Source organism: Pogona vitticeps, chromosome 1 (assembly GCF_051106095.1).
Source record: "Pogona vitticeps strain Pit_001003342236 chromosome 1, PviZW2.1, whole genome shotgun sequence".
NCBI classification, from domain to species: domain Eukaryota; kingdom Metazoa; phylum Chordata; class Lepidosauria; order Squamata; family Agamidae; genus Pogona; species Pogona vitticeps.
The window spans coordinates 63,886,962-63,903,310 of NC_135783.1; the positions used below are offsets into that span (position 1 = coordinate 63,886,962).

The 16,349-nt window shown below is 40.2% G+C and overlaps 1 protein-coding gene across 35 annotated transcripts in view; it reads right to left on the minus strand.

The window, feature by feature from the left end:
- Positions 1-1,821: 1,821 nt before the first annotated feature.
- AFDN (afadin, adherens junction formation factor) overlaps positions 1,822-16,349 on the minus strand; it is a 150,489-nt gene continuing 135,961 nt past the window's right edge. For 15 of the 35 annotated variants that reach the window (XM_078383179.1, XM_020808268.3, XM_020808338.3 and 12 more), the window contains 3 exons: positions 11,337-11,850; positions 7,431-7,512; positions 1,822-4,094 (listed from right to left, as the gene is read on the minus strand). In XM_078383179.1, the coding sequence (XP_078239305.1) occupies positions 3,950-4,094; positions 7,431-7,512; positions 11,337-11,850 (741 nt within the window). In that variant the 3' untranslated portion in view covers positions 1,822-3,949. The remainder of the gene's footprint in view (positions 4,095-7,430; positions 7,513-11,336; positions 11,851-16,349) is intronic. The other 20 variants (XM_072994143.2, XM_020808386.3, XM_020808364.3 and 17 more) reach the window with 4 other exon arrangements.

Here is a 16,349-nt window from a genome sequence, read left to right on the forward strand (position 1 = left end):
TCCTTTGGAGACAAAGGAGATATCAGAACTCGAGACATTTGAACAGGACCAGCAGGAATGGGAGAAGGAACCCCAGATTTCTGTACCCCCTGACACAAACTTGAAGATTATTTTCTTTTTAGAGATATGTGCTAGTTTTATTTCGGTTGAATTCCAGCAATTTAACATTCTGATACAGTACTTTCCCAAACTCCTGCAGAAATATGCTTAAGTACCGTATTTTTCCATGTATAAGACTATACTTTTGTCTAAAATCTTTAGATTAAAAATTGAGGGTCGTCTTATACACGGAAGGAGAAAAAACAAGTGGAAGGGAAAGCAGGGATCAAAGTGATCCTGCAGGGATCCCTGCTTTCCCCTCCACTTGTGAAGCCTTAACAAAAGGAAAGCAGGGATCAAAGTGCTGCAGGATCGCTCTGATCTCTGCTTTCCTCTCTGCTTGCCAAGTCCCACGGGCTTAGCAAAAGGAGGGGGGAAGGATTAAAGCAATCCTGTGGCTGCATAAGGGGGAAAGGGATCAAAATAATTGTGCAGTCGTGGAATTGCTTTGATCCCTTTCCCCCTCCTTTTGCTAAGCCATGTGAAGCTTAGCACAAAGGGAGAAAGCAGGGATTAAAGACATCCTGCACCACTTTGATCCTTTTTACCCTACATTTGCTAAGCTCCACTTAGATTTATTAATTTTGGGTTAGGAAAGTGGGGGCGTCTTATACATGGGGGTGTCTTATACACGAAAATATGGTAGTTCATTATTCCAGTTTTATGTTTCCATTGGAATAAAGCAACCCAGGTCCTCCTCTCATGTGTTTTTCAGACATACCGTTGGGCAATTGGCTGTGTCACACAGAATAAGGAGGCTTTATCTTTCATGTTCAGAGGATGAGAAACCTGAACTTGCTCAAAGGGTATTAGAGGCGAGCTACCCTGTTTCCCTGAAAATAAGCCCTAACCTGAAAATAAGCCCTAGTATGATTTTTCAGGATGCTTGTAATATAAGCCCTATGCCAAAAATAAGCCCTAGTTAAGTGAAAGCCCGCCCTCCACCACTGTGAAGCAACCAGAAGATGACATGACTGTATTTGAATAAATGTAGATTGTTGTACATGAAAAAAATAAAACATCCCTTGAAAATAAGCCCTAATGCGTTTTTGGAGCAAAAATTAATATAAGACCCTGTCTTAGTTTCAGGGAAACATGGTAACTTGCTCTTGAATTATCTTTGTGTCAATGAAATGCAAAATCTGGTAAATATGGAACCACAAGCTTGGAAACTCCTGTAATTTGTTGATTAGTAAATGATCTTCCCTTTGAGGAAAAAAAATCATGAAGTGTATGTAAGCTAAAAGAGTTCAGAAGGGGCAGGTCCTAATTCCACCCAGTTCAACGGTTGTCTATAAACTTATCTGATATTTCTACAATTAATGCTATGATCAGTTCTAATCTTAACGGCGTTTAGTCTCCTTTAGGAAAACAGATTTCTTGTCATGTAGTCTTTGAAAGGAACACCACTTTTAGGTACAAGGGTTCTGACAAGGGAGTGATTGGTGCGTTAATCACTGGTACCTCGAGCATCCCTACACCAGAAGAAGACACATGTAATTTCTGTGCCAATATTTTTGCAATATTTTTGCATCTGGATGGGAGCTAATTATGGCATATATAAGAAGCACCTCTAGTAACTGGTAACATGTGAACTAGTAATATATTTGAACAGGTAAGGAATGAGTAATTTCTGATTATAATTAAGATAAACTTACAACAAAGTTAAACTCAGAAATACAAAAGTGTGTGTAGTTTGAACAAATACTCTTCATACAAACATTATACAGTGCAGTTAAATACAATACAAAGTTTATTAAAAATAGGTTGCAAGTGAAATACAGTAGAAATGGGGACCTACAGCAGTTTTGATGTTTTTTTCTCATAATAATACACAAACAATTATGAAAAGCATTTTTGATCATATTCACATGTGGCCTGAATGCCCATCAGCGGTCAAATCCACTCCACAGTTAAGTGATATTTCTTTGCTTAGGTTCTAGCAGCAACAATATTCCAGCCACAAAATATTTAGTGTTCTCAAGATAAATTGGGGGAGGCTTGCTTACCTGATTAACAGATATAGCAAGCATGCAAATCCTTCATTAACACTTTCAACCAATTTCATCTCCTACTTCATATTTAACAAGTGAACGGTAAAAGCACACTTTCAAATAAGAAATCTGAAATATGTAAAAAAAATATTTACACTCCAATTTTAATATCATTAACTTGAATTTATTTTTTATCATACAACTTATTAAAAGTGATTTCTAAGGCAGTGAAAGTCTATCCTCTGCATTTGGAAGTGTGCATAATTCCCTAAATATATATTTATAAGAGAACATATTATACAGAAAAATCATCTAAAACCCAATTAAGGGCTTTATGAAATAGAAAATTTGCTTCAAATCACAATATAATATATTGTTTTCAACATCACACAATGAGAAACAAACTCAGATGAGGTCCTTATTCTCAGCATCAACCATATACACATAACTGAAGGAAAAATGGTAGGAGAAGGTTTCAACCATTTAGAAAATTAAATAATGCTGCAATATAGTGTGAAAAATAGCTTGAACTGCCAATACTTGCTACAGTATATCAGAAAAGGACCCTAATAAACCAGAGGCAGCTTGACCACCACTTCCCAACATGAAGGACTAGTAGGGTGCTGGCCAGAGCACTGTTAAGCCACCTCAGTGAAATCCTTATTGGCAGGCAATATTTTGGCCAATATCCTATGACCTAAATACAAGGCAAGCAGGTTTTCTGACATGCAATCAGCTGCACAACTGCCCTTGCAACCAGTGCAAGAACAGGCATGCTCCAGGAAGCCTGCCTGAGAAACAAGGATGGTTATATGATTAACCTTCCACTCTGTGTTTAAGCAATAGGATATGAGCCTTCTTTTCCATAGCAGCTGTAATAACTACATTTCCTCTGAGCACAGTGCTTAATATGCTATCTATTTGTAATTGAAATCTAGTCTCTTTGTGAAAATTTAACTTTGGTTTTGGCTTGGCTACAACAAGACTACTAGTAAGAGCTTATTCCTATTGCTTATATCTAGAATTTCTACATAGTTTAAAAATCCTATTGTGCCTAGTCACACATTCACACGCACACATCCATAAATTCATCCAGCTTCTACTAGCCTCTTCAGCGCTCACCAAAACACTGAAAGTTTTAACTGATTTGCAGATCAGCATAGGGGTAAGAGAATAACTGGGAAAACTAGGGCACTTGTCACTCTGCTGGATAGCCATCAAGATGTCAACTGTTTAATGTCCAAAGCTCTATCTGTATGATATAGATGCTTTGTGTAAGGATTCAGTGCTCCATTGAAGCCCTTCAGTTTCAGAATATTCAACTTGTTTTCACTGCAAAAGCTTATTCAAGGTAACCCAATGAATTCAATCCTAACTTTCAGTGATATGCTAATAGTGTATATGAACAGCTGTCAATATCTCTTTAAGTTTGTATACCACCACAGAGCTTTTATCAAACACCCTACAGTGTAACAAACCAGTGCAGAGATTAGGCAGTTCAAGCTATAGCCACCCTTTCAGCTTAGCAGCTAAAAAAGGATTTCTGTAAGAAACCAGGAAGCAACTGGGAGTACTGTAGCAGTAGTTAAACCCCCAAACAAAGGTAAGACATGGAGAAAGGACATGACACTTGATTCATATTAATTAAAATATATGTTACAGTGCTTTAATTGTATAAACCACAAAGCTCTTGGTAAAGAATGATTTTTCTTGCTATTGCAACATGTTTAAAGTAAAACAGTTCAAACAGAGAATTCAATCTCATTTATCTGAAGACATTTAGCTCTTCTTAAAAACCGTCTTCTCTAGTCCCACAAAGATTCTTCTGATTTATGTTTAATAAGGTGCCTTTTATCCTATTTTGTATTCAGTTCATTTTCCAATTCCATTAATTTCCTAGATGCCTTTACTTTGTTGGACACATCCTGGCCCTGGGAGAAGAGTCTCTGTCGCTCCCGGAAAGTCAAGTTCTCTGGTGCACCAGGTAACTCTGTATCTTGACTGCAAAAAAATGAAAATAAATAAAACCTTGGGTTCTTTAAGGTACATCATAATGCCTCATGTACAGATACACTCCATATTTATTAAATTTTGTCTACAAACATTTACATACTTCTAAGTACCACTGCACTAAATAAACATGATTATGATTAGATATGGGGGTATTCATATATGAATATCCCTGCAGAGGTGGCTTTAACAAGGGTCCAGCCCCATGGGGCCGGATGGTCCACTCACCGATCCACCGCGGATGACACAATTCTACCAATGGTTCTGCAGTGTGTGATCTGCTTGCCACCTTTGGCAGGAGGCAGGAGGACAAGCCTCGCTGCAAGGTTGAATAGTGGCAAGCGGATTGCACCCTGCGGAGCCTTTGGTAGAATACAAATACAGTACCCCCATCTCAAATTATGATTAACTGTTGTCCATAAATATTCGCCCCACTCAGCAGCAGACCCATTCAATTGAGAGCAGGGTTTACAGTAAGTGCTAGTATTTGGCACTGGGATAATGAGATATGTCAGGAATTATACTGGTGTACTGGCTATCCCATTGTGCATCAGCCTCACTGCCCAAGCTGGTTGACGTGGTCTTGGGTATGGGGTTGAAATGCCCTAGAACACTTGTGTGGGGCAATGGGGATGCTGATATTGCAGCCACCTTAATAAGCAAAAACCATGACCCTATGTCAAATGTTACACTGGCCCATCTTGCACGACATAATTTTTAATCCAGTGTTTTCAACCAAACAGAACTACTGAATATCAGGAGTCTTCTATGTAACCCCCTACTCATAGTTAGACTATTTATTTGTGAAGTTTAGACTATAAGTAGCAGTTGATTATGGCACTACCTTGGTTTGCAGAACATATGCCTTCTTTGTGGCAGTGAGGGGATTAAGTGACACTACTCCTTTTCCACTTTATGCAGCCATCTAAAATAGCTCAGTCTAGACATTAAGAAGTTCATTAGTTGCGGGAACCTACAAATGTCTACTGTAAGGCACTTTTGGGGATAAAGCTGCCCTTTGACCTTTATACCATTACTATTACCACCTCTTGGGTTAGTTTCAACCTTACATTTTAAACAATACAACTTAAGGATATAGAGAAGATTCTTGAAGAGGTTTTTCTAACCACCTGTATTTCTGGCTGAGAGCAAGAGTAGTGTAATGTAATGAACAGCTGTCAGAATAGGACTCAAGGGACCTGAATTCAAATCTCAGTCAGCCACTGGGGCTGGCAGTAGTTAAGCCCGGCTTTAACATACCTTGAAAATCTTATTGTGGTTGTCATAAGCAGAAGTAACTTTGTCAACTTTTAAAATTTTGTTTTACTATATGTGTAGAAACAACACCCAAAGCATATACCTCATTCATAACAAGACAGCTTCACATTATGCTACATATACTGGATATCAACAACACTGATATTGTATAGCAGAACAGCTGGACAGAAGAAAATCAACATGGATTTTCAGATTTAATTGGTATAGTTGGTTGAGCAAATAATTATATGTATTTTGTTTACTTATTCACATTTCTATACTGTGCATCTAGTGACCAGGCACTACACTGAGTGTCTAATAACAATAGAAAAAAACCCTACCCACCTACTACCTCTAAGCACAGAAATGTTAAGACCTGACAACAGCTGTATTATAATAATATGCTTAGAGGCTAAGAGGTATTTTCTTTACTTTTAAGAACTTTTGTGCTTTGAAGAAATGCTTTTTACTCTATATAATTTTATTCTTAAAGAGTGTTAACATTTTAAGAGATGGATTCTCTGACTTTTGTTTTAGATTTGCCTCTTTCAGACTATGAGTTCATTTATTTTTCAATGATGCCTATAAATTAAGTTTTATATTTGAATGCCAGCAACTTCTCATAGTTGCAAGACTTTCAGATGGCAATCACACCTGTAACTTGTCATAAGTTGCAAGGAAGTATTTTTAAGTTTCATTCTGGAGTTAACCCTTTATCGGGATAAATGCCAGCTGTGACAAACACAAGCTTCAGATTTTTCCATGGAAGCCTATGGAATTTCTGTAGGACTCTTAGAGAGAGAGAGAGAGAGAGAGAGAGAGAGAGAGAGTGTCAAGCAACTAAATTCTGGGTCTGATACCTGGATGGTAGATTATTAACAGTAACAATAACTTAACAACAATCAGATGAGGGGGGCTGATTTGGTGGCTGCAATTAGGCATTGATACCTTACTGAGAAAGACAGTAATTCTGACTGCCCTGAAGGAGAACAACGTAACCCAACAATTTTAACAACAGTTTCAAGTATTTCCTTTCTAGACAAGGTGCTCAATAGGGTGGTGACAGTCTAACATGTAGCACAGCTGGATGAAAAACTATGTAGATACATTTCAGTCTGGATTCAGGATGCAATTTGAGATGGAAACAGTTTTGGTCACACTGGAGAATGACATTTAATGGCAGATCAAAAGGGAAGTGCAATTCTCTTAATTCCCCTACAGGCTTTTGCTTTGCTTCTATGATATCCTCTCAGACCAGCTCTCTGGGTTGTGATTCCACTTATACCCTACAGAAAGCAGAACTGGAAGACTGATGCTCAACTCTTGTTTCAAGATCCCAGTTAAACTTTATGGGCTTTAATTTCTACATGTAGTTGCTGAGTAAGGTTATCTGAGGATTTGAAATAAGTTGTTATCAGTGTTCTAACACCACCCTTCTCTTCGTCAATAAATACAGGTGATACTATAGAGGTGCTGAATGACTACCTGGACTCAGTAATGAGGTGAAGAAGGACCAATAAATTAAAATGGAGTCATTATAAAGTGGAGGTACTTTGATTTGGTGGCTTACGATTTCCTACAAAGGAGCAGATGTGCAGGTCTGACATGCTCTTGGTCCTAACCTTGTTTCTTTGGGGGATTCTTTGTGTTTCTGATTCAACAAACTGTAGCCTTTCATGGACAGGAATAGTCACACTACAGTGCTCTATGCTGTACTAACCTCAAGGGTAGATTACTGCAACATTTTATACATGGGTTAGCTCTTGAAAATGGCCAAGGCATTTTTACTGGTAAAGAATTCAACTGCTAGATTTCTGTTGGTTTGACTGGAATAGCGCAGAGAGGGAGGAATAAGTGTAAACAAGCCTTCCATAACAGCACTAAAACATGCCCTTGATTTAGTACAATTATCTTTCTACACTCAATATTTCTACAGGCTGCACTGATATATTTCTGTTCAACAGTCCTTTGAGGCCTTAAAAAGCCTGACATCATATAAATTTCAAATGAGAAGGATATGAAACATCTTAGATAAACACCGCAGTATTATTTAAAGTATTTCTGTTTCACCTTTTTGATTTTTTCTCTCTCGGATCCTGGTGAGATTCGTGTGAGCCTGCAATTGCTCCAGTAGATCCAGTGTAGTTTAAGCCTTATGCAAGAGAAAATAAAATGTTAATTAAAAATAAGAAGTCTATTTCTTAATGATGCATGGCAATTTAATCCCCCCCCCCAAAAAGGTGCAGTGCTTTTAGCTGGGAGTTATGTCTCAGCATGTGTTTCTTAGCCTCTGCAAGTGGTTTCAACTACTTTTCTCAAAACACATCCTCTCAGACAACTGTGTTTGAAGGATAAATGCCACTGAACACAAACTGTATCAGTTTGTTTGTCTTTTGTCTTTACTTCTAAATAGAAACTGGATAGACAGAAATAAAATAATATGTAGAATGATAACAAAACAGTAGTAAAGCAATTCAGAATGGCAAACTGCAATTTCTGTATATAGTTAGTCTGCTGAAATCTCAAGAAAGTTATGATAGTTTGAGCACTCCATGTGCAGGACTGCAGTCTGTGGCTGAAATCTTGTTGCATAGGTATAGTTAACTGCAACTAGAGTAAACCTTTTGAATCGGTGGGCTTTTGGTGAGTCAACTCTGTAAGTTCCACTTATTCAACGTGCTTACTCTAGTTGCGACTAAATAGAGATTGGCTAGGTATCAGGATTTCTGCCAGTACTCTAGCCCACTTATTTTATGAAGAGCTGAAGAATGTATCTCCAGCTAAAATCTAGGACCACTGCTTGAATCTTATGCAGTGACCTGATTTTGAGATGCAAGAAGTTTCTATGACAAATTTCTGATAAGTTGATTTAGCCTGTTAACTCCATAGTCAGACTGTGTTTATTTTTTAAAATTTATAATATATACTCTAAGAAGGGAATTAGTGTTGCCTTTTTCATTTATGTTTCTATTCTGCTTACTTTGATACAGCACTGCACCTTTATACTTAATTCTGTGCACTCATACAAAAAAAATTCCCACACAACAGATTGATTTTCTCCCAAAGGCCACAAGACCAAACACACCAATGTTACTAGAAATGTCAACACTGGACCAAGGTTTTAAAGTATCTCTCCCATTTACTATTTATACCATTGGTGAAACAGAGTGTTATCAGAAAATGTTTTTTTTCCAATTATTAATCTCTTGATACTGCATGTGTTTTTCTTGTGAGCCTTAATCTATACAAAGCAAATGTATGCTCCTTCCATTAGTATTTTATATTCAGTTACTAAACTAGAGTATATGAAACAAAGCTTTTTGCCTCTTTCAGCATTGCAATGGAATACTTAATATCGTATTGACTTAACACTCCAACAATAAACTAAGAATGCAGTTGGATGAATTTGCATCTGGGAGTAATTCCAGATTAACTCACAGATTTAATTTTGAATAAACAAGGATATAATCTATACTGTGTGTTAATGCAATGTTTGTAAATACTGTATTGTTTTGCCCACTTTTCAATTTCAATGCTATACTGAAAAAAACCCTGCTTGAATACAGATACGGAAGATCATTCACATTTAAGTTTTATCCCCACATTTCAGAGTGCCAGTATTTTGAAGTGATCCCAAATGATACAGTGGAAGGAGCTGTGAAAGTTCAGTTTTGCAGAAGCACAGTTTGCCATATGGTAGTATACATTAAAAGAAAAAAAATGTGAGTGTTACTGAGATGGAGAGATGAGAAGCTGCACAGTGAATTCTGCAATTTGTGCAAACAGCTTTGTACTTTAGATAAGAAGGTAGGAAAGAAGACAGAAGTAATGATATATTCAAACTGAATGCTGAGTTACCTTTAAAAGATTATAAAATAAAGATAGCTAGAATTTGTGGTACAGTTCATGTACTGAATTTAAGGTGAAACTCAAATTACATTGCAAACCTGATAATATAAAAACGTGTCTGTTTTTTTAATGAAATGTTAATTAGGTATTAAGTACCGGAATATTTACATTTTCTAAAATATGAAAGACTGTAAGAGGAGGTACAAGAGGGAAGCAGCAAGGAACTACTTGCTTTGAAACTTCCTGACTTAAGTACATTAACAACAGCAGAAGCAGCACAAAACAATATTCTGCTTTGTGTTATTGTGATTATAAAAGAAAGACCAATAATTAGCCCCTTCCCTGCAGTTTTATTGTAAGACTTAAATCAATGGTTATTGCACCTCCTCCCAATTACCACTGAAAAATGCTTACTCCTATGCCTTTATTCACCATGACTGAGGTGGCATCCCTAACTAGGAGACTGTGCTGGTATCTGAAGGAGATATTTCCTTTACCCAGTATTACAAAACAGTGGGAGGAAATCAATACTCCAAATCTGAAAATCAAGATGCAACACTAGCAAGTTTTATTTTATTATTTGAGCAATCACATGCTCAGTTAATTATGCAAACATCTGGTTTGGGTGATCAGCTTTAAGAAAAGGAGTACAGCTGAAAGGAAGCTTGTGAATATTTGTGAGGGGGTGAGCCAATATGCTCACGGGGGGGGGGGGGGGGCGATGAAAGAGCTCAGCCTGGAAAAGGAAAGAGGGAGGGAAGACAGCTGGGCAAGGTGAAGCAACTTAAAGAGGAATACCTCCCTGGAGGCAACAAGAAGCCAGATAAAAGGGAGGAGAAAGGGGGCTTGGGACCTGGGTCAATGCCCTGGAGGAGCTGCTACCGCCAGATGGAGCCAGAGGAGTGGTGTGCCAACTGACAGCATAACGGAGCCCATCATGCTGGACAGCAAGGACCAGGGGGAAGGGATGGGCTGGTCAGCCAGAGCCTCCATAAAGGACAGTGTAAACCCTCTTTGAGCTGGGTGAAGTCCTATTCTGGTGGACTACAATGTAGAGACACTCAGTGAGGTTAACTGAGAATCCCACTGAAGAAGACTTGTGAATGCCTCTCAACCCACATCTCTCCAGAGTGCACAAATTCTGCAGGGCTCTATGACAACTGCAAACAAAGCTCCTACATGTTTAGACTCTGAAACTGAGCCCATAGAATTTGTGCCAGGGAACCCAGTCGCTGCCAGGTCTGTAGCTCCAGAGGCTGGCGTGACCACAGCATCCCTCTTCTTCACTTCATGTGGTGTTTTATAGAGTCAAAAAATACTAACATTCTAAACTTCTGACTTCCCCTTACTAAAAGCTAAAGAAACTATAATCAATTGCTAGTGTTGCATCTCATTTGCTTGTGTTAAAACTGTAGTGGAACTACAGTATTTGCTGCCAACGTTATTAGTTTGTTGTTTTCTGCTTATAATGAGAGAGGGAAAAGTTCAGGAAAAGGAACAAAAGAAAGGGAAGGAGAACGGAAATGGAGAGGGAAAACCCCACTAATAATGGAAAAATGCATTACTGTTCCAACACTAGGCAATCTGTACTACAAACGTCAAGAGTCAGTGAAGTATTTTTCTTCTCTTCACAAACATATATCTAGAATTTCAAGTACGATCTATGTTTAAAGCCATTTGCACAATATCTACATGACAAATAATAAGCAGAACAGAGATTTCTCCCCATTAAAAATGAACCAGACACACATGTCCTATTGTCATGAGAAACATGTGGCTCAGAAATATGGAAACACCGAGGACCCAATGAAAATAGAAACAGTCACTGAAAGATGTACAGAAAAGCCAAAACCAACAGTACTTTTAGCTGATTGAAGAGAAGTATTAAAATTATTCTGCTTTCATTACATGAAAGTAGGAATTGGAGATTTTGGTAAGAAAATGGAAAGCACACAGTCAAAAACAGGATTTACAGTAGTACATTAAGTTTATGATTGGCTCACCATGCTTACTTGTGCAGAATCAAGTAAGAAATAATCAGAAAGGGATTTTGTTTAGAACACCATAGTGGGAAATGTGCAGAGAGTTTCATACAGAAAGATTCTTAATTTAAAAACTTGAGTCTACCTTTCAAGTTGCTGGAATTGATGAAACTCGGTTTGTTTGGTGGGGGAGGGGGCTGGCCTGTTTTGAAAGCAGTACTGTTGGCATTGACCGAGGATGGCTGGAATGAGTTGGCAAGAAAGATGCCATCTGAGGCTGGGCGTGGCTGGCGTGAGGGCTGCTGTGGCTTAAGGGTGGCAGGAGGAAGGTCACCATAAGATTTTCTTGTACTGGAGTACTTATCCTGACCTGCTGCTAGACAGGAATCCTCCTCCTCCTCATCACTGTAAGCAACAAACTTGGCAGTATAAATCGTATCAGGGGAGAGGACCTGTGTTTTGAGGTAAGAGGTGTTTCGCTGAGGTGGGGGAGGAGGAGCATTAGATGAAAGGGGTGGGGGTGGGAATTCATATTCCCGTGGAAGCGGAGGTCTGTACAGACCAGGCTCATCAGGTTCCAGCAATCTCCGTTCTGCCTCATCATGCTGCCGGCGCCTTTCAGCTTCCAAGCGATTGTAATATTCTTCCTCTTGCCGCCTCTGTAGACCCAAAGGGAATAAAAGGATCTCTCAGCCAATGGCAGACTTCAAACAAGTTGATTCTTATGTCACAAAAGATTCCGACACAATTTTCATCCATATCCAAGGAAATGAATCAATCCCCTACTACAAAATATTTACCTGCTTTTTAGATGTTGAATCACAATCATACATGTATTTCGTGTAGGCATGGCACATATTGCATTGAAAAAATACAGGTTACTCACTTATAACTGTAGTTCTTCAAGTAATCACAATGGGGTTCTGTGCCTGCACAAACACTCCACAGAACTTTGCAGAGTTGAGAGCTCTTCATAGTTGCTTCTAAATCTGTTTTAGTAATGCTTTACCTAACATTCTTTGTTTGTTACTAATTCATTTGAATAATTCACTGTTTTTAGCTTTAATATTGTTTTTTAATGGTGTAACCTACGGTGAGTCCTTTCTTAGGAGAAAGGTGGGGTAAAATATAATAAACAGTTTCTGATCTTTCCTGTTTATACTGCACATGCACACATTACCTTAGTCCTACTGTATCTGTCACAAAAAAGGAACTTTTAAAGAGGGAGACAAGCATGGGGAGATAAGCAGGTTGTATGAATTCACAGATGACCACTCAAAAGACGGGTTACTTACCTGTAACCATGGTTCTTCAAGTGGTCATCTGTAAATTCACACAAAAGGGGTTAAATCAGCGCCAGCGTTGGTCCTCTCGGAATGTTCTCGAGCTCAAGAGAAAAGAAACAAAGTTTAAGATTGCCTATACTCCGCCTGCCACTGCCTCAGTTCCATTTATTCGCCAAAGGTACCTGAGTAAGAGCCAGGTATCACCAGTGACGGATAGTGGGGAGGCCGGGCAGGACTGTGTGAATTCACAGATGACCACTTGAAGAACCATGATTACAGGTAAGTAACACGTCTTTCTTCAGCGTGGTCTCTGTGAATGTACACAAGAGGGTGATTAGCACGCTAACTTACTGGATGGAGGGTCGTCACTGGAGAACAGAGGTCAGCACCGCTCTCCCAAAGGCAGTCTCCTTCTTAGCCCTCAGGTCTAGTCTGCAGTGGGTAATGAAGGTCAAAATATTAGACCAGGTAGCTGACCTGCAGATGTCGGGCACATCAGCACCACAAAGCAAGGCTGAAGATGACGCCATGGCTCTGGTAGAATGAGCCCTCAGGACTTCAGGTGGAGTCTTATGCTGCAGTTCATAATCTAGAGATATAGTGGAGACTAGCCATCTGGAGAGCGTTGATGACGATGCTGGAAGACCCTTCTTATGTCCGAAATAACACAAAAACAGCTTATTCGAAGACCTAAAACCCTTAGCACGTGAAACATAAAACGCAAGTGCCCTTCTGACGTCCAACATGTGGAGCATGCACTCGGTATCATTAGTGGGATTAGAAAACAACGTAGGTAACACCAGAGGTTGATTCATATGAAAGTCTGTCACAACTTTAGGTAAAAAAGAAACATCTTGATATAACATCACTTTTTCTTTGAAAAACTGTAAAAAAGGTTGATCTGTCCTAAGGGCAGCTAATTCACTAACTGTCCTAGCAGATAGCTACTAAGAATAAACATTTAAGAGACATGAACTTTAGGTCACACGCAGCCACAGGTTCAAATAGAGGATGGGTGAGAATGTGCAAAACCATCTGGAGAGACCATTGAGGAACTGGAGGACGAACAGGTGGTCTCAAATTGGTAAGCCCTTTAAGAAAGGTTTTAACTGTTGGGTGAGAAAACAGTCGGGAAGAAGCAGAGTCCCGTGGTTGGAAGGAAACAACAGCAGCGGTGTAAACCTTGAGGGTGGAAACAGACAGGTTAAAGTCAAATAAATAACGCAAAAACTGTAGCAATGTAGACAGAGAAGCCGGGGATGAGGCTAACCCCCTAGCTTCTGTAAATTTCAGGAAACTTTTCCACTTATAACCATATAGGAGGGCAGCGGAAGGCTTTTTAGACTTATCCAAAACTTCCTTTGTTTCTGGGATACTCTCCACGCAGTCAAATACAAAATTTCCAATTCTGGGTGGAATATCTTGCCCCTGTCCTGTGTTAGCAGACCGGGAGAGCAAGGGAGTCTCAGGTATTCCAAGGCCATCTGCATCAACGCCGGAAACCATGGCCGTCGAGGCCAAAAGGGTGCAATGAGAATAGCCTCCCCGGACTCCTGATGAAGTTTCACTAGAGTCCTTTGAATCAAAGGTAGTAGAGGAAATAGATACATGAGAGTGAAAGTCCATGGTATCATAAACGCATCTCCTAGAAATTCCTGCCCCAGGCCCGCTCTTGAGGCATACAACAGGCATTTCCTGTTGTATTGGTTGGAAAAGATGTCCACTGCTGGTGTACCCCAGCGACAGCACAAATCCTTGAATGTCTTGTTGTCCAACTCCCACTTGTGTGTTTGGATCGTGAGGCGACTGAGTTTGTCTGCCAACGCATTGTCCCCTGTGGATACATGAACCGCCACTGGGCAGATGTGCTGCTGGTAACACCATTCCCAGAGGTGCACTGCTAGGTAAAGAAGCGACTTCGAGTGAGTTCCTCCTTGTTTGTTTATATAATACATGGTCGTGGTGTTGTCTGTCACTACTTGCACACCACGACCTTGTATTAGAGGAAGGAAGGATTTGAACGCTTTTATGACGGCTATGATTTCCAAATGATTGATGTGGAGAATTTGCTCTTGAGCTGACCACAGGGCATGGATGTGATGGTGTCCGCAATGTGCGCCCCATCCTATGGGACTCACATCGGTGGTTAACCTGTACAGTTAGCGGAAGAGGTTGAAACGGTCAACCTACTTGTAGATGAGGTGCAAAATTCCACCATCGGAGCTGATGTGCCAATTCTGTGGTTACTGTGAGACGCTTCTCTTGAGGGTCTGTGAGAGGACTGAACAAGGACAGGAACCAGCTCTGAAGGGATCTGAGTTTGAGACGGGCATGAGCCAGACCCGGCGTTGTGGATGCCATCAGGCCTAGGAGATGTTGTGCACGCCTTGCTGGCACACGTGCTCTTGGATGAAATTTCTTGATGGCTTTCTGTATTTTCCATATCCATTCCGTTGGGAGAAATGCGAGCCTTGGTAGTGTCTATTGTAGCACCGATATAGTCTACAACCTGTGAAGGCACAAGCCGTGATTTCTTGCGATTTACTGTGAGTCCTAGATTGTTTAGAACATCTAGTATGAACTTTGTGTCTTTCAGGGCCCGACGTCTGGAGGGAGATACCACTAGCCAATTGTCTATATAAGGGTACACCTGGACTCCGTTGAGACGCAGGTACGCTGCAACTGGAGCCATACATTTTGTGAACGTTCTTGGGCTGTTGAGAGCCCAAATGGAAGGGCCAGAAACTGGTAAACTTTGTCCTGAAAGATGAACCTGAGGAACTTGCGGTGATTGGGGAGAATGGTGACGTGAAAATAGGCGTCCTTCAAATCTATCACTACAAACCAATTGTTCTTGTTTAGCAGGTGGATTATGGATTCTAGCGTCACCAGGCGGAAGCGGCATGGACAAAGGTAAGTGTTCCGTGTCCTTAAGTCTAGATTCGCTCTTATGCCTCTGTCTTTTTTGGAAACAGCGAAATATCTTGAGTAAAAACCGTTTGCTATGTCCCTTCTGGGAACTCTTTGAATGGCCCTTTTCTGAAGTAAAGATAGAACTTCTTCTTCTAGAGCAGGATCGTAGGATGTAAACTCTACCTGCCCTAGAGGAGGATATTCTATAAATTCCAGAAGGTAGCCCGACTGAACGATGTTCAAAACCCAGGAATCTTTTGTAATGCTGCACCAGTTTTGAAGATAGGGTTGTAACCTTGTGGTAGGGTGGGAATCGGGAATCATAGCGGTGAAGTCAAAGATACCGTTTAGACTTCTTGGCAGGAGGTTTATATGATTGCTGCCGCTGTGTCTGTTGTGGACGAGAAGTAGAAGTAGAAGAAGTGGCAGTAGAAGCTGCTTGCTGGGAAGCAGTCTTATATTGCCTGTACTGCTGGGAAGGCTGGTAATATTGACCGTAAGGTTTTTTCCATTGATACTTGTTATATCTGGACTGTGGTTGGATGTAATAAGACTTAGCAATCTTCTTTGCCTTATGCAGCTCTTCTAGATGGCCATCTGTCTTCTCGTTGAAAAGGCCCAAGGCATCAAAAGGTAAGTTCTCCACCTTAGCCTTAACATCTTTAAGAATGTTAGCAGCCCTCAACCAAGCATGCCTTCGAAGGGAAAACCACAGATACCAACACTCTGGAGGCTGCCTTGACAGCATGTTGAGTAGACAGCTGTTGATGCTTAGACACCGTCTGGGCTTCCTCATAAGTATTCAGGAAGCCCTGTCGAACGTCCTCAGGTAGCATCTTGAGACCAGGTAAAATTCATAGCCACAGTTGTTTCTGGTAAGCCCCTAAGGCTGTCTGATAATTTGTGACTCTCAGGAGGAAGCATATGAGGGAATAGATCTTTCTGCCCAATACTTCCAG